The sequence below is a fragment of the Microtus pennsylvanicus genome, chromosome 14, assembly GCF_037038515.1.
Source record: "Microtus pennsylvanicus isolate mMicPen1 chromosome 14, mMicPen1.hap1, whole genome shotgun sequence".
Lineage (NCBI taxonomy): Eukaryota > Metazoa > Chordata > Mammalia > Rodentia > Cricetidae > Microtus > Microtus pennsylvanicus.
Window position 1 is genome coordinate 869,025 of NC_134592.1, and position 22,353 is coordinate 891,377.

The following is a 22,353-nucleotide window of genomic DNA, read 5'->3' on the forward strand; positions in this document are numbered from 1 at the left end:
ACTCACTGCGGGCAGTACTGTCTTTGTCGCCATCCTGAATTGTAACAGAAAGCAGACTACAGGCCAAGCACACCTTGAGGACAACTCAGTAAGCAGTGTTCCTCCACAGCCTCAGTGACTCCTATCTTGACTTTGCTTAGTGACGCACTGTGATATGGAAGTGTAACCTGAAACAATTCCTTTCCTCTGTCCCCTCAAGTCTCTTTTTGTCATGGTGTTTTATCTCAGCAATAGAAAAGTAACTAAAATAGGCATATTTCCTAATTGTAAGGATTTGTGACCTGAGATAGACTGATTTCTGCCCGACAGTCTCTCACTTATTTAGGCTCATCTTAGTCCAAATGTGTCTGAAGACCTTCAGCTCCTTGCTTCTCCTTTTCCTCTGGGATCGGATATCATTATGAAGTAAGAGACATAAAGATGAAACACTGGGTAACACTGAAAAAGACAAGAAAGCCCCAGGTTCAACGTGGAAGGTGTCCAGAGAGGGAAGACACACTGCAGAAACATCTAGAGATGTGGTCACAGCAGTGTGCCCTACCACCTCTTACTCAGATTGTAGTGTGCCTTCCTGTTGACTCTACTTAGGCCAAAGCGAACGAACTGACTTTCTACACTGCATATTTCTGTTTCCCATGGAACATAGAGATGTCATATGACCACATGAAATTTGTACCGTATTAACATCAACTCGCGTATTTGTCTTTTGTTTGAGCTTTTATTCCAAAAGGATTTGTGAAGTGGCACTATAGGCTGTCTAGAAAATTTACCCATAAGAAACAGTTAAGGGACTGACTTACTTTTCTATTGTGGTGACAAAATACCATGAACAAGGAAACTTATAAAACAAGCAACAACAACAAAGGAACATTTAATTGTTCCACAATCGCAGATGAAGGTGTGGAGGCAGAAATAGCTGAGAGCTCACACCCTGAGCCAGAGAGAGAACTCAGGGGCAATGGCATGAGTCTTTGGAACTCTCACAGTCCACCCCAATGACACATCTGCTCCAACAAGGCCACAACTCCCAAACAGCTTCACCAACTGGGAACCAAGTATCAAAGCCTATAGGGGGCATTCTCATTCAGTCCACCACAGGGAGGAAGTAGAAAATTTAAAGTGGAGGTATAGGAGTAAAAGATGTGATTGTGTTGTGTCAAACCTAATCTCCCTATCAGTAATAATTATAGGAACTTAAAAGTTCACTTTAAAACCGTAAGTATAGGGGCTGGAGAGATGGCTCAGAGGTTAAGAGGCTGCTTTTCTTCCAGAGGTCCTTAGTACAACCGTATGTACTAAGATCAGATGCCCTCTTCTGGTGTGCAGCTGTACATGCACATACAGCATGAGTATAAATAAATTAATTAACTTTTACAAACCACAAATGTACATGGCTAAGAAATCCCTTCTGTTCAATTGATAGTCAAGGAGAAATTCTAGGAAAGGGTTGATGTTTGTTAAATTACCAAAATGTTGTAGACGACTGTGAAGCAAAGACTTGGAGAGAAAATGAAGAAAGGGAGGAATGAGGGAAAAGGAAAGGAGGAGGGAGGCTATAGGACATTGCTCAGACACTCTAAAAATCTGATTAGGAACAGAAGAAAGACATATTTCATCATCGAATTCTCACAAAACCCTAAATAAGAAAAGAATGCAAATTCTTAGTCCCCAAGCTTTAGTTTAAGCACAAATTTGACTGTACCGGTTTCATAAATTCTTTTACCTTCAAAATTCTTTTTCCGTATTTTCAAGACAGGGTTTCTTTGTATAACTTTGGCTGTCCTGGAACTCATTCTGTAGACCAGGCTCGCCTCGAACTCACCAAGATCCACCTGCCTCTGCCTCTCGAGTGCTGGGACTAAAGACGTGTGGCACCAAGACCCAGCATTATTCAGTTTCTTAGAAATGTGTATCATAAGAAGGAAGACTAAGGAAGAGCCTGACTCTACAAGACAGACAGAATTCACGGAACAACAGGCATGGAAACTCAGCAAGACCAGTGTGATTTCCCAGCATGGGACAGAACAAATCTTCAAAGAAGCAGAGAAGAAGTAAATGACTGATTAGTACTTCTGAAAAATTCATGCATGGGACACTAAGAATTGCAGAATGAACTGTAAAATGGAGTTTTCTGGCACTTAGTATGAGCCTAAGATTAGCAGCATAGACTCTGTTGGAGCCTGAAGAGTGTGCTCACGGTCCTGATGCTCTCAGTAGAGGGCTGGGTCTAGGTGCCTTGGCTCAACTCAAACCTTATTGTGCTGGGAGTTTGATGTCAGCTTGATGCAAGCTAGAGTAATTTTGGAATTCCACCAGCTAATCAACCGACCATTCCTCATGGATGGAATCCCACCAGCTAAGCCAACGTCCTTTCTGCTTAGAATCCCACCAGCTAGCCCAACATCCCTTCTGGATGGAATCCCACCAGTTAACTCAACATTCCTCATGGATAGACTCCAACCAGCTAACCTAAAATCCCTCGTGGATGGAATTCCACCAGCTAACCTAACATCCCTCCTAGATGCAACTGTGACGGAAAGTTTTTATTTGTTTTGTTGTCTGCCTTCCTTCCTTCCTTCCTTCCTTCCTTCCTTCCTTCCTTCCTTCCTTCTTTCTTCCTTCCTTTCTTTCTTGATGTGCCTTTTCTTTAGGCAGTCAAAGCACAAATCTCTGAACAAAAGCCTATGCTTTTCATCTTTGGTTAACATCTTGGTGGGAAACCGTGTTTTTTCTACCCCTTCCACACATTTTTCTTATCCATCCTTACTGGAACACAGGGGAGTTAGAAATACAGTGCTTCCAACATTGATACCCAGCAAGGCCTCAGGCTTCCCAGTCTTTGTCACAAGTGTTCAGTGCATGGAGATACTAGATATGATGTTTACACTGATTGTTTCAGACTTTTGAATCGTCTCTGCTATCTTCACTTTCAGGGTCTTATCCTAACCTCTTTTTTCTTTCTGAAGCCCAGTTACATCATCACCCTCCTTCCTCTAAATCAGATCTTGATAACAATCTTGTGAAAACAAGAGAAGCACTGAGAAAACAGATGCTCACAGGTCCCCCACCAGGAGTTAAAGGCTTACGAAATCATTTTTAAGGGACAGATTTACAAAATTGAAATTGGGAGAGGGTGTCTTTTAAGTAGAAGCATAAATATTGAGTAAAACAATGGCTAAGATTTGGAAGAAAGTGACAGTAAGGGCCACAACTCAACTGAGTTTCCGCTCTCAGTCCAGGTGCTACTGAGGTTTGGATTGCTGAGACTGGTTTTCCAAATATTCTAAAATAAATACTGCCTCAAGCATTGCGGATGCACAGCATGTGACTTGCATGTACTAAGTCCAGCATTCTATTTCCAGCATTACACATGCACACACACACACTTTGCTAAATACTGATTCAAATAATAAAAATTTTTGTAGTGATATTTCACTTGTATTTTAATAAAGCTTGCCCAGAGATCAGAGAGTAAAACATCTGCACTAGTCATCCATACAGACCAGGCAGTGATGGCACACACCTTTAATCCCAGTGGCCACACTAGTTAGTCAGAGAGGCTGGGCGGCAGTGCACACCTTTAATCTCAGCACTAGAGTGGGATATAGGACAGGAGAAGACAGGAACTCTCTTTTTCAGACTGAAGATTTCTTAGAGGTAAGAACTTTCCAATGGCTTGGCTGCTTTGCTGTTCTGATCTTCAGGTTGAACCCCAATATCTGTCTCTGTTTTCTATAATTCGTGCTACATACAATTGTTTTTTATTGGGATGTACACTAATGACAGCCCAGAATGACTTGGCATGTTCCCATATATTGGCAGAAATCTTATGACATTAACCTACACAAAATTAAAGCATTTGACAAATGATATCACAAACCCAGCATAGCCAGAACTAGTCAGAGTGATGGAAATCCCAGCATTCAGTCCTATTCTGAACTTGAGCAATACTTCACGGTTTTTCTCTTTGATGAAGATCCAGAACCCAACAGTGTAGTCAGACAAAATTTAACCCTCCTTTCTCCGCATTAATTCTTGTTAAGGTGGAATACTGAAGCAGCGATTAAAGAAGTTTTTCTTTTTTTTTAAACTTTTAATGATGTAAACAAAAATATACCTAAAAGCGAAGCTTCTGGAAAAACCATTTGTTCTTCCCTGTCTTGTATCGTTCCTCAAATTTGACCTTGGCTTCCCGCCTTGCCTTGCGTTTTAGGGCTGGGTCCCTAAAGACATCCTTGTTGACAACAGTTTTGTCCAGAGGGATGTCCACAGAGTACCTTGTGGGCATCAGGTGGTTGTAGTTATAAACCTTCACAAAGGACTTGATCTTGGATCTCTTAGCGACTTTCTTCTTGCCCATGGCAGCCGTCACTTTTCGGGGATAGCCGTCAATTCCAACCACCAGGGCATGGCTGAAATGAGTCCCATTTTAGTGCAGCATATAAATATGCTCGCTCCCCGGTGGAGCCCAGTGGGTCCCTGACAGGCATCAGAGAGTGTAGGAGACATGTTGGTGTTTGCTTGCTGTTATTTTGCTTTTGGTTTGGCTTTTCAGCACGGGGTTTGTCTAAGTAGCCTAGCTGTCCCCGAACTCACTCTATAAGCAAGGCTGGCCTCAAACTCACAGTGATCCACCTACCTCTACCTCCTGGGTGCTGGAATTAAAGGCTGAGAAATGTATTTTCTAAGGGAAAATCCACAGCCTGCATCAGCATCTCAAAAACAATTTGTTAATTCAAGAAATAAAAAAATTAAAAACTAATGAGTATATACAAAATGTTTAGGTAAGAGTTTTAAACATAAACTTTGAAAACAAGCATTATCTTTGCTTTTGAAACTTTTTTTTTGCCCATATTTTTTTTTTATTGAGAAAAGGAAAAAAAAGTTTCCCCCTCCTCCCAGCCTCCCATTTCCCTCCCCCTCCTCCCACCTTCTCCCCCTCCCCCCACTCCTCTCCCCCTCCCTCTCCAGTCCAAAGAGCATTCAGGGTTCCCTGCCCTGTGGAAAGTCCAAGGTCCTCCCCCCTCCGTCCATGTCTAGGAAGGTGAACATCCAAACTGGCTAGGCTCCCACAAAGCCAGAACATGAAGTAGGATCAAAACCCGTGCCATTGTCCTTGGCTTCTCATCAGCCCTCATTGTTCGCCATGTTCAGAGAGTCCGGTTTTATCCCATGCTTTTTCAGTCATAAAGGCTGTGGCTTGAGACTAATTTCTGTCTGCTGGAGTCAAAGCTGCTTTGTCCTCCTGGGGAGAGTAGTGTGGCCATTTCTACCTGGCATCTTTAAACGCTCTTATCCTACAGTAATCTGTGCTTTCCTTGTATTCTAAAGTTTATCAGAAGTTTACATATCAGGCCCCAGGATATATCTGCATACCATGCATATCGATATAAACCATACCAATTAAAGAAGAAGAGGTCAGGAGGTTGAGGGGTGAGGCTGGGGAGGAGAACAGACACGGGTTAAGGAGGAAGTGGGAACATGATGTCATCTCAGTTCTAGTTTAAAAATTAGTTTTAAATAGCAAAATAAAAAGTCGAGGCTTCTATTAAACTTTTATTTTTAAAAAAGTCTATTGTACAACTTTAGTATAAACACGATCCAAATTTTTTGAAAGGTACATTTATATTTTTTAAATATTTGCTGTTAGCCTGAAATTCAAATTTAACTCACTATCTAGTGTTTTGCTGGAAATCTAGTCAAATGAGAAGATTTCCTAACTAGAAATTTTTTTTATTTTTTTCTATAATCTTAATTGAACAAGACAAAAACATATGCAATTTTTTAAATATAAAAGACAAACTTAACCTGTATTGAAGGAGAAAGAAAAGAGAGAGAGAGAGAGAGAGAGAGACAGAAAAAAAGAGAGAGGCCCAATTTTTAAACCTTTTTGGACTCTGACAAACTCAATTTCCAAAACAAACATAACCTAAAAATCAAGTCAAAAAATAAGAAGAAATAAATGAAATCATTAAATTACTTGTATTTTAATATTAAGGAAAATAAGTCCTTTCGAAGTATAAAATTTTAAAATATAGATTATAAATAGAATGCTGCTAAAGATGTACATTTAATTATTTGAAGTAAGAATACTGACCATAGCTGAGTGATGGCGCACACTTCTAATCCTAGCACCCGCTCAAGAGGCAAAGACAGGCAGATCTCTAAGTTAGAGGCCAGCCTGGCCTGCAGAGTGAGATTCAGGACTGGCCAGGACCCCTATCTCAAAGGGAAGAACAAAAGAAAAAAGAAAAAGAAAGGAATACTGACAGATTTTTGTTTTGTTTTGTTTTTTTGTCTTTTTTGAGACAGGGTTTCTTTGTGTAACATTCCTAGCTGTCCTGAAAAGAGCTCATGTAGACCAGGCTGGCCCACCTGCCTCTGCCTCCCGAGTGCTGGGGTTAAAAGTGTGCACCACCACTACCCAGCTCTGACAGATTGTTTTTAATCTGGCTGTCCACACATAAAATAAAATTATAGACTTAAATTAGATAAATTTTCTTAAAATTTTTGGATAAGATATTGGGTGAGGGGAACCATGGAAATTCTGTATACTACCTAAGATCCCATAGCCAATAGTTCACCTTTAAGTAAATTTTAACATACCCAACTTTCAGACCAAAGAATAACTGAAGAAGTGGCAGACATAAGCACTGTCTCCCTCCCACCGGTACTCAGCACACCTTTGTGGAAGTAACCTCCTTGCAAAACAAGTAGAGTTTTAAGAATGGAAAAACTTAATTAAATCTGACTTTCTGGGTATTCATACTAAAACACACAAGTAAATACATGTCACTGGTAACACGTTTCATTGAAACATACTAAAGAAAATGTGTCATGCCTCCTATAAAATGTGTATACAGGACACACAATGTTCTGTTCTCAAAATATTTGTTAAGTGGCTTTAGTGATCTGCAGTCATTAATACAGTACTTAAACTATGATATTGTCTTAAATATGTCAATACTGAGAACATGTAAAGTCTCGTGTGTGTGTAACTTACTGAGGATATGGATAGTGTCATGTGTGTGTAACTTACTGAGGACATGGATAGTGTCATGTGCGTGTGTAACTTGCTGAGGACATGGATAGTGTCATGTGTGTGTAACTTACTGAGGACATGGATAGTGTCATGTGCGTGTGTAACTTGCTGAGGACATGGATAGTGTCATGTGCGTGTGTAACTTGCTGAGGACATGGATAGTGTCATGTGTGTGTAACTTACTGAGGACATGGATAGTGTCATGTGCGTGTGTAACTTGCTGAGGACATGGATAGTGTCATGTGCGTGTGTAACTTGCTGAGGACATGGAAACTGTCATGTGTGTATGTAACTTACTGAGGGCATGATAGTGTCATGTATGTGTGTAACTTACTGAGGACATGATAGTGTCATGTATGTGTGTAACTTACTGAGGACATGATAGTGTCATGTATGTGTGTAGCTTGCTGAGAACATGATAGTGTCATGTGTGTGTGTAACCTAATACAGCTCATTTAATTAAAGTTGAGGTAAGACATAATATTACACAATTATTTTCTCCCAGATGATGAGTTCACATATCTAACAAGTTAGAGTAGATATAACTCAACGATCCTTTTAAAATGCCAGAGGCAAAGAAAATCTCTTTTCAATACATTTCCACCAGCCACAAAGTTCCTTCCTTTACAAAGGCCATTGTTGGCTAAATTGAATGGGGAAAGAACCTGCTTAGGGAAGGGGGTGGGGCTGAACTAAGGGATAGGTATGCAGGGGGAACAAGCACTGATCAACAAACATACAAGCAAGGACCTAGCTTCCTGAAGTGGTGGGAAACCTGATGACAGGATCCCCATGTAATTGGGGGCATTAAATTGGGTGCAAAATTGGGCAGTACAAACCTTTTCCTTTCAGTTGAACTAGTCAATTACTTGAACTCCGCGAAGCGGAGGCACTCTACTTTCTTCTATTTCAGGATTTAAAATGCAGTGGCCAAAAACTTGAGAGCTGGAAGGATTGGTTCCCCACAGACATAAAGATAACCCAAGGTGAATTATTGAAAGTATCCAACATTAGCACAGAGTTCGGGGTGAAGTGAGCATAATGTAAATCAACTCATTGTTTGGGCCTTTCAAATGGTTGCCAAGAGAGGAGCGAAACCTTGATAAGCAGGCTCTGATTTCTATGTGTTGATTTAGAAATCTTGATGCTTGTGGGAGTTCAATTCATTTCAGGGAAGAAACTTAAAGAACACAAACTAAACAAGGAAAACAGTACGGAATGGAACACTGGTGCGAATGAAGAACAGGGATTTTCATAATAATAATACAAAAAAAAAAAACAAGAAAGCCTTCATTGTGCTTTAAATGACAAATTTAGAGTTCTTTTATTTTTAGGTTTGGGGACTGCTTTCCTCTTGATATTAAATAGCCATGCTACATTTACAGTGTCCAAACTATTGACAATTTTTATTACGCTTGGCATAAGATTAAATATAAATTAAAATCTCCAAAATATAGTCCTCCTCAGCTAGGGAGCCTGGACCAACAAAGGTGTTTTTTCGTTTACACCTTCTCCAGTGAAGAAGCCACTTCTGAACTATGTGGGTGCAAAACTAGGCAGATTCAAAGTCCTAGTGATCAGGCACCTCTTAAAAAAATGGCTACTTTTCTGCAAATAAGAAAACAAAGCAGCAGCAGCAACAACAAACCCAAAAATAAAAGCAAAAAAGGGAGAGCCAGAACTAAATCTAGTGTGAGGGCAAATCTCAGGTGGCCCTTCAGCCTGGGTGTGTTCCCTTTGCCAGAACACTGCCTCAGCTTTCGCCAAGGTCATGTGTTTGTCATGGTTTAATCAACAACACAGGTTTTTTTTTTTTTTTACTCTCAAGAACTATGTAAGTATTGATTAAAAAAAACTTTTAAGTATTGATTGTTTCCAATATTTTTAATCACCAAAAAAAAAAAACCTTGAATGTAAGAAAAAAATGACACTGCTTAGCAGAGGCGAGAAAGATAAAAGTAAAAATGGCCTGGATTATCGGCAGGGGTCTTAAAAGACACTTGTGGCTTACTTGCGAAGCTTCATTTAGCATTGAGCATTCTTTTCCTAGTGACAGCGCAGTGGGAATTCCCACTCCAACAACCCATGAAATGTTACTGCATAATTATTCACCTTTTGAGGCCCATTAGAATTTATCAGCAGAAAAAGAAATTTAATTTAAACCCACCCCTCTGTGCTACAGAATGGCAGGGCCATGAGATCAAAGCACGAAGCTCTGTACTTCAGTGGTTTGCAACACCTAGGCACAATAGGGTGAGAGAACACGGCATTCCAGTGTTTCCGGGCTTTCCGGACTCGGGGGTGGGGGTGGGGGCGGGGAGCTCGCACCACCAGCTGGTTTCAGAAAGGAGGGTGGTGCTCCGTAGGGGGAATTGTCAATTATGTTCTAGAGCTGCTGGTGGCTGCATTACTTGCTTTTGCTTTGCTTGCGCTGGGCACACTGCGCACCGAATATAGACTCTCTCCTGCTCCGCTGTCCGTGTGAAATCAATGGAGTAACCTTGAGAGCTCTGTCTTGCACAGGTATGCATCCCGGAGTGTTCCCTGTTAGTACTTCAGAAGAAGCCTCACTCAGTCTGAGGGCGCCATCCTTGACCAGTCAAGGATTCAGAGTGGATCCCAGTTAACACAAACACCCATGACAGAGGGCCTAGAGTTTTTGCTAAATGCTAGCTCCTTCCCTCAGACAGTTTGCAGGCTGCAGGTACATTCTCCAAATGAGGACCCTTAGAGGGCTCTTTCAAAGTGGTTGATCTTCTGGTCTCCTTTAAATTATCACCAAGATATAGCCTGAAGAAGATTGATTGCTAGCCCCCCCCCACACCCCGCCTCCCAGCACCTAGAGGCCCAAAGATTAGAAGGGAGAGAGCAGAGAAAAAGCAAGAAATAAAGAGATGGTTGAGTTTTAGGAACAACGCTTTAAGAAAAGTTTCGTTGTTCTGCTCAAGGTCCTATGAGTCTGTACCTTCCCACCGAATCTCTTCTCTCCTAGACGCTAAACTGATTCCTAAAATCAAAAAAGCGCAGCACATTTTCGCATTGAGCCAGACTTGGTGGCAATGCGGTTTTGGGGTGGGGAGTGAGGTGCTGCTGGAGCCTTAGGCCCCGGCTCTGCAGAGCGGCCTCGGGGCACAGGGTGGCGCTCGCTGTCCGCGCAGAAGGCTCGGGCAGCCGCGGAGCCTTTGTGTGCGGCGCGATCCCAGAGGTTCCCCGGCAGAATGCCACTGACACCCTAGGCCTCCACCGCTACCCCGAAGCAGTAGGCACAAGTGCAGCTTGGCGGCCGGGAGCCTTCCCGGGGAGGCTAGGTATCTTCCGGGCAGCGGCCTGCGTACGGAAGAGGCCAACCTGAGCCTTGGGTGGCGGAGGAAAGGGCTGGGAACTCCTCCCCGGCTCCCATGGTTGTTTTCAGAGAACCCCAGGAACGCGGAGGGACTCAGTAAAGCATAGGTCACACTGACTTCCAGTTAGCCTTCTGTAGAATTTACGGCCTGAGCAGCCACACTGACAAGTGAACTTCAAACAAGAATCCAAGCATTCGAGCTTTAAAACTAACGTTAGGAGACGCGTTTGTAAGGAAGGCATCATGCCCAGGGCTAGGTGATTCGAGCCCCTACGCTGTCCCCAGGGTTCTAGGAATCTCCTTAGGAACCAAAACTAATGTAGAAGGCTGCTTCCCTGCTGCCAAGAGACCCCATAGAAAATTAAATTAAATTAAACACGCGTCCAGGACTAAAATAAAATAGACTTCTTCCCTCCCCCTGAAGCAGCGAATCAAAGTTCAGTTCCCAGAGAGAGTCTACGGGGTGGCCTCTCACTCTTCCCCTGGAAACAGGGGGCTGTGGTCCAGGACACCCAGGGATTACTGGCTTTCCCCTAATCCGGAAGCAGGAAATAAAGGCGCAAGCAAATTCTGCATCTTAGTTTTTTAAATAACAGCAACCATTGTGCTGAGCGGAGCCTTTGGAAGATGGCCTCGGAGAACTGCGCCACGAATCCGCAGAGTACTCCATTACCCCCTTACACAACATCTCTTCTCGAAAGTCAGTCGTAAAACTTTAATGCTATTTTGAAAGAGAAGCGTGGAGGGGGCAGAGGGGAGATAGAGAATTAGAATACGTAGTTATTTTAGTGATGTAGGGGGAGCGATAGAAATGAAATAGAAATGCCTGCAACATTGTTCAAGGCAGAAAAATTTAAATTTACACTTTATTCAAAATACTGGGATCAAATCACTGCCTCATTTATATGAAACACAAATGAGTATTTGTCTCTACTATCTCAGGCAGTCTGGGTATATTTAATTCTACACTTTCTCCCCCAAATGTTTTTGCTTTAATTACCAGCGCCCCACCCCTATCCTCTGACTTGTGAGGTAATCTTCTCTAACAAATAAAACATTCATTTTTTTAAATATTTTTTTTTGTCATTCAATAAAACCTGACTAAAAGATCCATGGGGAGACAAAAATGGTAGGCTGAAATACTTAAGACGCAAGAGTCCGCTCATTGCCTGCTTCTGGGCTTAGTTAGCTGTAGGTTCCTTATTTAAAAAGCCCCGTGAAGAAGTTATGCCAAGACAGGGGGAAAAGGGCAGTGGAGAGACAAGCCTGTCCAGGAACAGTCTCCAGCATCACTCCTGTGGAAGACCAACTACCACATTGGTTTAAATCAGGCTTCCTACATAAAATATCTTAGTCTAGCTTCACCTAAGTCAGGTACCTAAGTGAACAAGTTCATCTAAAAAGAAAGGTGATAAAGAAGCCAGCGGAAAAGCAGGCAAGGTGGGGAAGTTCAGACTCAAGCTTGGGGAAGGCTTGAGGGAGGAACCGGGAGGGCTGAATAGCACCAGTCCTTGGGGAGGGGGCAGTGCCTTCTAAGACTCTGGAGGGTGGGCTGACACAGGCAGGCCTGACCTCTGGGTCAACAGCTAGTTTGACTCTACCTTGATCTGCAAGCCCGGAAGCTTGTCCTTTGGTTCAAAGTGACAGCCTCTCTGGCTTCATGGCAGTGAGTTTCTAGCCATTATCAGCACACAGAAGAGAATCCCTTTTGTGTGTCATCTTCCTTCCTCCCCAAAGACACATGTTGTTCAGCCCCCAAAGAGGACTCTGCTCACTCTGTGAGACTAAGTTAGAAATACTGCTCCACACACATAAAAAAATAAATAAATAAATAAAACTAAACTAAATTCAAGCTAAACCGAAGGAAGAAAAGAAAGTGAAAGTTTGAACACCTACAAGACAACAATAAGCCCTGCTTTCTGCACCCTAAAGAAATCATTTCTCAGACAATCCACCTCTCCAATCAAATATTCATTCCTATGAAAGGACCAAGCAGCTGGCCTCTTACCTGCCTTTATATTAACTGTAGAAGTGGCCTCTCCGCATCCCTCAGCTACTGCAAGTTTCAACAAAAAAGAAACACTTAAAATTGTGTTCTGCATTACTCCTAGGAAAAAGGCGACAGAAACTATTTTATTTTCCTTAGTAAACATTTCTTAGAGCCACAGTATCCCAAAATATCAAACTAACTTGTTTATCTCTGACCACAAGGACTTGAGTGTGAGTGGAGTGGACAGCTGGGTGAAGACTCTGTTGATTGGACACCAACAGTATTATTATACAACATATTGAACTACAAACCTGATTGCTTTTGGTTAGACTTTCTATAGGATTTATAATTCGCTGCATTTTTTAATTCTATGTATTATAACTTTACATAAATTTCTAGGAAAATTTTTTCAATTCAAGATGAATACCAAGACTGTACTGAGTGTGAGTATGTGAACAGAAAGAAAGAAGCTAAACTTAGCAGAATCTCAACACACTAACTTTTTATTCAGTTTGATTCAAAATAATATTAATCTAATAGTGAAATAGTTTGATATAACATCAATCAACATTTAAAGTATATTATGTTTCAAAGTATGGCTCAAGGAACACTCATTGCTTAAATGCACTTAGACATAACAAGACAATGCTTTTTATTGGCATCATTGACACCTTTGAACAATAGCCTCGTAGATAGATTAAGGTTTAACCTTCCCTTTCTTTGGTGACTGTTTAGAGACTTTTAAAGAACAGATAACTCATTTCAACAGGAATCTACTAATATTTACCTCTGCAGACTCTTTAGCTATGACAGAATGCCAAAACCCAAGCTTTTGATAGCTTGACCTTCTCTGCCTCCTATCAACAGAAGTGATCTCCAAATGATGCTTTTATTTTAGATATATTGATCTTTCATGTTAAGTCTAGGCCTTTTAAATACTAAATGCAATCAAAGGCCAACAACCTGAGGCCTTCTGAAGCCCGAGAAGGAAGCAGCAACATAAAATCTCTTTGAATTGTTTGGTAAATTACTACAAGTTCTAAGAGATCAATAAATCCTGATGCTATGAGCTAAATCTAATTGTAAATAATTAATTACATATCTTAGACACTATAATCTTTATCTTGGTAAACAAAGAAAACACAACTTTGCCAAATAGACCTTCCATCTACATAATATCTTAAAGGCAAATACTTAAATATTACCAAAAAAACAGGGTCATATTTTGTTTAAATTAGACATAAAACTGAAGATAAAATGCAAATGCCCATAGTTTTAAAAGGGAAAAAAATACAAATTAACTGTCCTAGTCTTTTATCTGAGTTTATTAATACCATTTAAAATATTACAAATAAATCAATTACATTTCATGCATTTAAAATGCAAGTCTAAAATGTTCCAGAGAAAGGCTTTTCATTTCAATGTGAAATATCCAAATTATTTCAACATTACAATGAATAGTTAGTTTGCAGACTCTGCAAACAACACTTAAATGTAGTGTCAGGAGTGTTTGTCAACAGTTAACAATATCACCTTCAGGAAATACACAAAGGCCAAAGTTAGTCGAGTATCACTTGGACAATTTATTTAATACATGGGTTTGCCAGACCCTGTTATTATGAAGTATAGAAGAACTCTCACTTTAACTACGCCTGGACTGCCAGCAAATGCAAATAAGTACATGCTCCATTAAATTAAATGTCATCCAACATTTATCAAACAGTGTCTTAGTTACAGCTTGATACCTATCTAAATTCATATTCGAGCAAAACTAGGCCGGGAAAAGTGCGGGTGTGGCTCTGCACCTCCAGAATTGAGTTCAAAAAAACCTGCAGCTCATCAGAACCTCAGGAATAACTCTTAATATTTTCTTCTGACAAAAAAGAAAAAAATCAAATTTACTTCAATATATTTTCAAATATTTACCGGAAGTAATGTACAAGAAAAATACTATACAAAATCGTCTCCTGGACAATGTGCCTCACACCTCACAGCGGCAGAGTCGTGTCTAATGGGAAACTAACCTAGAACGACTTTCCAGTTGTACAAACCATTAGGTTCAGATATATTTTACAAAGAATTTCAATTTTATTTACTGTTTCCCTCTTTTGGCATTTAAACTGCAGCCTCATCTGAAATAAACGATAGCTTTTTCGTCTGAGTTTAAACCACAAAAAAAGTTTAATCCGAAAATATTAAACGACTTGCAATAATTTACAGAAATGAGTAGATAAATTGACTGTTGAACTAACCCAAAGGGGGAGAAAAAAAAAAGATTGGGAGAAGATTTTCGGGAATGGCGAAAAAACGAGGTAGAAAGGGACAAACACGAAGGCGGTTAATCTGCTCTCACCGGAAAGGGGGTATTTTTGCATAAGAAAAAGACACCTACCCTCACTCCCACCCCCACCCCTTAAGTTACTGCCACCAAAGTAACTTTTGGACCGGTAATAGCAGTTTGGAAAGACGTGCTCACAGGCAGAGAAAAAGTATTTAAACGGGAAGCCAAGAGGAAGGTTGCTTGTTTATTTTTCCTCTCAGTTTTTCAGTTTTTTTTTTTTAAAGAAAAAGTCGCAGAGATGAAAACCGGTAGCGGCATTGATTTCCCTTCGCACAAGTCGCAGCGGTTCACCCGCAGGGCGCATAAGAGCTAGGCTGAGCTGAGTGGGGAGAGCTAAATTCTGCTAACCCGGTCTGGGTGCAGTAGGCCTGCGTGCAGGGCAGTGCTCAAAGTGGGACAGTGGTACAAGGGGCGCGCTCGGGGGTCCGGGCAGGGTGCTTTGCCCGACCTTCGGCTTCTCCCTCCCTGCAGCTTCTGCTCAAGACGCTTGAGCACTGAGCTTTCCGCCGCTGCAGAGGCCGGGGGCGGGTCTATCAGACACCCCATTCACCCTGTTCTAACTCCAGAGGCTTCTGCCCCCTCGAAGTTCCGCCGGCAGGGAGCTGGAGGAGCCGGTTCCCACTGAGCCAGACCTCTCTGTCACCTTGCAGGAGAGAGCCAGGGCTCCAGCCGCAAATGCGGGCTTACTTACTGTCCACATCCCTTTCATAAAATCTGGAGAGGGAAGCCGGAGAAAGGGGGAACGAACGGGGAATTGGGGAGAGAGCGCGAGACCGTGAGCCAACTCTGGAGCCCGGGCCAGGCGTACGAGCCCGACAGGGCCAGGTGGGAGGTTGCGCGACAGTCACTCCAGGCCATTGCGGTGGCCGGGTTCCGGGGTCTGCAGCAGCTCAGGGGAGTGGCAAGACGGACTGCCCGCAGCGCTGTGCTCGCTGTCGGTGTCGCTGCCCTTCTTGCCGCCGCTGGAGCCCGCCGAGCCGCCGCCGCTGCTGTGGGTCTTCACGTGCTTGCTCAGGTGGTCGCTGCGCATGAAGCGCTTGTTGCACACCGGGCAGGCGAAGCGCTTCTCGCCCGTGTGGGTCCGCAGGTGCCGCTGCAGCTCGTCAGAACGCGTGAAGCGCTTGCCGCAGAACAGCCAGTTGCACACGAACGGCCGCTCGCCCGTGTGCCAGCGCAGGTGCGCCTTCAGGTGCGACGTCTTGCCGTACACCTTGCCGCAGCCCGGGATGTGGCAGCTGTGCAGCCCCTTGCGCCGCAGGCTCGCCCCCGCGGGGCCAAGCCGCTCAGCCTCCTGGCAGTTGGGGCAGTCGCAGGTGGCGCGGCCCGAGTAGCGGCGCGCGGACGAGCGTGGGGATCCCCCCAGCGGCGCCGCGGGCCCGGCGCTCAGCATGGAGCTGCCCGCGCCGGCCAGCGGCGACGGGGCCGAATCAGGGTAGGAGCCTGGCAGCACCGGTTTGAAGCCGTCCATGAGGTGCTGGCCCGCCGGGCTGAGCAGGTGAGAGGAAGCGCCACTGCTGAAAGCAGAGTGGCTCAGGCCCGAGTATTCCGAGTTGTAGCCTCCGAGCGGCGAGTGCAGCGACGTCTGAAGACTCCCGGCGGCAGGGTGCAGAGAGCCAGGCAGCGCAGCCGCCCCGTTGGGATTCTGCACGTCGATCCAACCAGCGCCCACGTCCCACCAGCTGGAGGCGCCCGCGGAGCCCACGTCGCTCGCGGCGCCCAGGCCCGGGTGCGAGGGCTTGAACCACGATTCGTACGGGTGCGCCATGCCCACGCGCGGGTATATGCCCTGCAGCCCGTCCACCGACGTGTGCACCTTGGAGATGAACACCGGCTGGTGGGAACCGTCCTGTGAGTGCGCCCCGGAACCGCCGCCTCCGCCGCCCCCGCCGCCGCTGCCCCCCGAGACGCCCGGGGCCTGAAACACGGAGTAGTCGTTGGCGAAGGGCGAGCTGGAGGCGGCCGCTGCGGCTGCTGCGGCCGCGGCTGCGGCGCTGCTGGAGGTGAGGGAGAAGGCACTGGAGCCCGGCGAGCCGCCGCAGCTAAACGAGTCGGACACCAGGGCCGCGGCAGCCGCCGCTGCCGCCGCCGCCGCTGCTGCTGCGGAGGACGAGCCGCCGTTCCGGGGGGCCCCAGACACGCCGAAGCTGGAGAGACTGGAACCCACTACGTTGCAGCTGCTGGAGGAGGAGGACGAAGAGCGTTTCCAGGGGTGGAAGCCTTTACCGAAGGAAGAAGAGCTGTCCGACAGGGAGGAGGGAGACGGGCTGGGGCTGCCGATCTTATTACAGGTAGCAGCAAGCATGGCCAGAGGAGTGGATCCCAACCTTGGTTCTTCCTGAGACCCGGACCGGAGGAGAGGGATGGGGGAGGGGTGGTGGGCCAAGGACCGGTGGGGGAGGGAAGAAATGTGCATTAGTCCCCTAGTAGTCTCTAGACGCCCCACTGCTCCCCATCTCTAGCTGCGGCACGCCGCCACCAACTCACCTGACACCCCCAGCTGCCCCGGCGCCGGGCAGCCTCCTACTCTACAGGAGGGGAACAAGTTTGGTTGGGGCGTCTAATTCCGGAGCAAAACGCCACGCTAAAGAAGAGTTTAACAAGAATTCTCACCTAAGACAACACTCTTGTGTGCACAAAGCCCTAGACGCTTTTGATCAAACGAACAGAAAGTCCAGACTGGGGCGGGAGAAGTTCCCTTGGCCGTGCCACCTGGGGAAATCACTGGCCTGCATTTAAATGCTTAAGATCGCTACTCTGCCATCCGGAGAGAGCTTTGAAAATACTGTTCCGGTACCCCTCAACCCAACCTTGGTTGCTTCTCCCGGGCCCAAAGAGGCCGAACTGTAAGGCTTACTCGCTTTTTCAGCCTTCCTTCCTTCCTTTCTTCCTTCCTCCCTCTTTCTTTCTTTCTTTCTTTCTTTCTTTCTTTCTTTCTTTCTTTCTTTCTAAGTGTATCTACAATGATAGAAATAAGACGAGTTCAACGTACCTGCAATACAGGGCGGGCTGAGGAAAAAATTTAAGGGGAAAAATCCGCAGTATGCCCAGGAGGGAGAAAACTTACTCGCGTTCCCCCTCCAAAATCGAGTGTTTTAGGGGCTACGCGGTCTCCCGGGCAGGGAGCGGCCAGGCGCGGCGAGGTGGCGGGTCTCAATGCCCTCCAAACCTTTCCTGTGCTGAAAAAAGTAGCTCTGCCTCCTCTCCCCCCCTCTTTCTTTTCTCTGAACTCACTTGTATGGGGCTGGGGGGGGGGGGAGGCTCTCAATAGAGAGACTGATAGCCCGTGGCCTGGCCGGGGAGACTTTAACCCCCTCCAATCGGCAATAAAAGGAAACTAATTAAACCAGCGAGAGAAGATCCTGAGACTCACCCCTAGAAGTGAAGTTGCCATCACACAGAAGCGCCCTCCTCCTCTCTCAGAGGATCTTTTTTATATTGATAAATCAGAGGCAGTGTTTTTTTTAGAGGTGTGCAATACAATGATCAGTTCCGCCCATTCCGCCACAATTGTAGCTCCCTCTCCGGCTTTGAAGTGCCGCGGAGGCGCGGCCAACCAATCTGCGACCTCGCCGGGCCGCGCTGCGCGCGCGCCGTGAGGTCATCGGCGGCGGCGGGAGGGGGTGAGAGTGTAGCAGAAAGTGCGTGTGCACGCGCGTGCAAAGTGATCGCGAGTGTGACCCATCCCCGGAGAGAGTAGTACAGAGAGCGGAGGGGTGACTGGGTCAGGGTCTCAAGGACGTGGTCAAGAAGGGGCGAGCAGACGTCGTGCAAGCACCGGGGGAGTGTATATGGGGGGGCGGGGGTAACTGAGCGTGTGACAAAGAGGGGCAGGGGACAGAGCTGGGAAGTGTGTAGCGTAACTGAGTCCCTTTAGCCTAGTAAGTCGTGAGCGGCAGTGCGTTCAATCCCGGGTTAAGTGTCGGTGGAGAGTGGGTGTGCGACTGTGAGCTCCAGATGGAGAGGGAAGAGGAGTGTGTGCGTGCGCGCGCGCTCACCAAAGCTGGGGGTGGGGAACAGGAACAATACAATAAAGTGTACGTTCCTGAGAGATTGAAGATCTCGAGAAACTGACTGCGAAGTTGAGTGAGGCTGGGTAAATAAATATTCCCAAACCCTACCTCAATTACTAACTTTCCCTGCTTTTTTGAACATAAAAGATGCAGTGATTTTTCTCTTTCTTAGCTTCCTGGACTCTATCAGTATAGTTTTGAAGAAAATCTTGATACTTACCCTCCATTTCCTGACGGTTCAGCCAGATAGGAAGATTGAAAGGTTGAGAAATGGGTGGTGTGGGGCATGTGTGAGCCTGCGCCTTCCAGTCGTTACTTTGATCTGGTCACTCCTTACTCCCTTTTCCGAGGTGGCTTTGGAAGTGCCCGTCCTGGAGGAGGTGTGTTTGCCCCGCAGCGTGCAGTAAAATTACAAAAGAATTAGGTATAAGGGGTGTGTCCCCCCCATTGGATGAGAAATTGAGGAGCATTTTACCCAATTTAGAAGTTTTCACAGGAAACCCCACTGTGCCTTTCTGACAGAGAAATCAGAGTGACTGAAATCTGTTGGCTCCGTTTATGTAAGAATGGAAGTGAATTTTTGAAAAACTTGGGCTCGGGTTCAGTGGCGTCGGTAGTTTGAGAACACCATCTATGAATGTGCTTGAGGCATCGTGTGCACTTCCTTCCAATTTGCTGCCTTTTTGTCACTTGCTTGCTGTTTTTAATATTAATTGCCTTCAGAAATGTCGTTACAATCGAACTTCTTAAACCACAAAAAGGCCAACACCAGAATAAGGGAAAATCCAGTCCTTAGAGTCCTGTTGAATATTCATGCTTTTTAAAACCACAGTAATTTCTGCTTTACCCTGTTAGGAAAACTCTCAGAAGTCTAATTTTAAGAGGGAGTTGATTAAAATGTGAGTACTCGAGAGAACTGCTCTGTTTTTACTTGGGAGATTCTCTCTCTCTCTCTCTCTCTCTCTCTCTCTCTCTCTCTCTCTCTCTCTCTCTCTCTCCCTCTCTCTCTCTCCTCAAATGTATTGCATGCAGCTTCTAAAGATATTAAAAAATACCTTCTGGGTTTTGCTGAAGTCCAAATCAAGCTTCATCATTTGCATAAGTTTCACCTGCACTGTCGAGGGGATGTTTGGTGATGCAGGAGTTTGCATTTCTGAACCTGTTTTCCACATATGCAGGTATTGACTGCACATCATATCTATTGATTAAGGGACTAAGGGACATCCACATAACTTTGAAGTAAGTGTGAAGTAAATTAATGAACTGCTTTCTTTCTCTGAAGCCTGATGCTTATCATAAATGCTGTGTTTCTCCCTGCAAGCCCCTCTGAATGATTTTAGCTTGTTGAGAAGGCGTGACAGGCCAGCCCAGAAGGAGGAAGGGGTGGGGGAAGGAGGGAACTCCGTTTAACAAATAAAAGAGAATTAACTTCATTGCTTTGGTCTCCTTCTATAATGATATTCATTTTAAGAACCTAATATATAGTTGTTCAAATTTGGGGTTTAACTTTAATCAATATCACCATCCTCAAAGGTGGAGGGAAGTGCTTTGAAGGAGGACTCCTTCATGAGAATAGTTACTTTAGCTATTTATCCTCCTAGCTTCTGGAAGGGAAAGAGGCAAGACTATTAAAAAGTTAAATGCTGAGCATGAGAGTAAACAGAGGCGTTAACTACTGTTTCCTCAAAACTGCCAGGAATTAGAAAAACTCAGCATCATGTGACTACAATTTTGAGCTACTCAATTTTAAGCTAACTCTTAAAATATTTCATTTGTATAAATGCATTTTAGAATCACATGCCATTCTTCTTATGACAATGAGTCACAATGTTGGTGTGAATTCAGTGAAAATACTAGATTCTTCAATTTGCATGAGGTTTGCTTTCAGCTTAAGGAACTCTGTAATGTAATGTGCAGCTTTCATTAGAAAAATATATACCAGTGTGTCACTAATGTATACTGTATCACACACACACACACATCAACATTTACACATTCCACTTACTCCTGTTTATCTCCCCCCCCCCCAAAGAAGCGGTTAATATTTGTATCATGAGGCTGTCAAGTTAAAACACTCACAGGCTGGCTTCTACTTTAAATGAAACTCGTCTGAAAGGCACTCCTCCACTCTTTGGAGAAGTGATCCCAGCACACGTGAATCCTGTACCAAGGAAGAGAACTCTATGTAGCTCATGACAGATACTGCCAGCCTGTTTAAGCCACTGAGGGCAGAGTTGAGTTCACCTGTTTTGGAATTGCTCACTGCTTTGCAGTGTTGTACTGTAATAACTGAGGTGTTTAGAGAAAAGGAGGAAGAAATACAGGAAGTGCAGATTTCCAGACATCAATGACAAGTTTCCCCTACCCAAGGAGAAGCTCACTGTGCTGGAAGGAATAGCAGTGCACAGTGCGCTGTTTCCTTGAGAACTTGTGGGATCCACTATCAATAAAGATAAGAATCTATTAGCATTCTGTATGCATCTGCAGCATAAATTTCATTTGAATTTCAAATTTAATAAACCAGGAGGTTTTTAATCATCCCTGGTTTTATTTGTTTGATATTAACATGCTTATTGACCGGGTCTGGTGACCAGTTTGATCATTACAGGACAGCAAAAAGTTAATTAAAACGACCACAGCCCCTTAATCATATCATCTGTCTCATCCATGTCTCTCTCTTTATTACCGGTGATGATGGATAGTCTCCCAGATTAATTTCTCTGTTTCTTCGATTTGGACAACAGCTTTTGGGACCTAATTTACATCCCGGGAACTACTTGCTCAAGTATATTTAACACCTTGCGGCTACAGTATACATCACCATCTCTTTAGATGGAGCAGAGAAAGGGAGGTGTTTTTTTTTTTTTTTTTTTTTGTAATGGTGGTTTGCGTGTCTTTTTGCAGGCGGGGTTGAAGACCCAGTCGATACTGGAAATCTCTCAGGACCAAAGAAACAAGGTCCTAAAAGCAAATCAGAGGTTTTGATCTCTGCATTTTCTTTCCGGAGAAAGAGGAGTGAGATATGCCTCTGTTTCTTGGTTAATAGATTAAAATGTGTAGATTCCGAGACAAGTTAATAAAGCCATTTGCAATCACCAAGTACAAATGGAGATTTATAGTTGAAAATATCAAAGCTAGCCAGGCTTTCAACTGTTCGGCAACGCATTTACAACAAATATAGTTTTGAATAGAAGTACGGTCTACATAAACATGGGCTGAAAGGGGGAAAAGGGACGGGGCGGGGGGGGGGGGGGGCGCGGAGGTCGGAAGACAAGTGAAAGCCTAGTGGGAGAAGGCGCGGGGAACTGAGCGCGTACCTCTGCAGGGTACGGATTAAGACAGCTGCTGGCGTAGGAGTTGCCTGAGACTTGGCAGCGAGTCCCCGGCTCGCCTAGCCGACCCGCGGGTGTCCTCCGCGAGCGAGCGAGCAAGCGAGCGCGGTGCCAGCGGCGCGACCCTGGCAGGCAAGACAAGAAGGAACCGCCTCGCCCTCTTCCCAGTGTGGGGCACCTGGCGCAGAAACCAGAGGGCTACTAGATAAAGCGTGAAGCCGGGCAAGCACGCCAGTGACCACGGGAGGAGAGGGCTGAGCCAGGTGGGGATAGGTGAGGGCTACTGGGCATTCTA

General features: G+C 44.9%; 1 protein-coding gene across 1 annotated transcript; it reads right to left on the reverse strand.

The window, feature by feature from the left end:
- Positions 1–14,812: 14,812 nt before the first annotated feature.
- Sp8 (Sp8 transcription factor) lies at positions 14,813–18,207 on the reverse strand. The gene is made up of 2 exons (XM_075947504.1): positions 18,087–18,207; positions 14,813–17,051 (listed from the first exon to the last, which is right to left on the reverse strand). The coding sequence occupies exons 1-2, from the start codon at positions 18,105–18,107 to the stop codon at positions 15,561–15,563; spliced, it is 1,512 nt and encodes a 503-aa protein (XP_075803619.1). The 5' UTR covers positions 18,108–18,207; the 3' UTR covers positions 14,813–15,560.
- Positions 18,208–22,353: the final 4,146 nt, after the last annotated feature.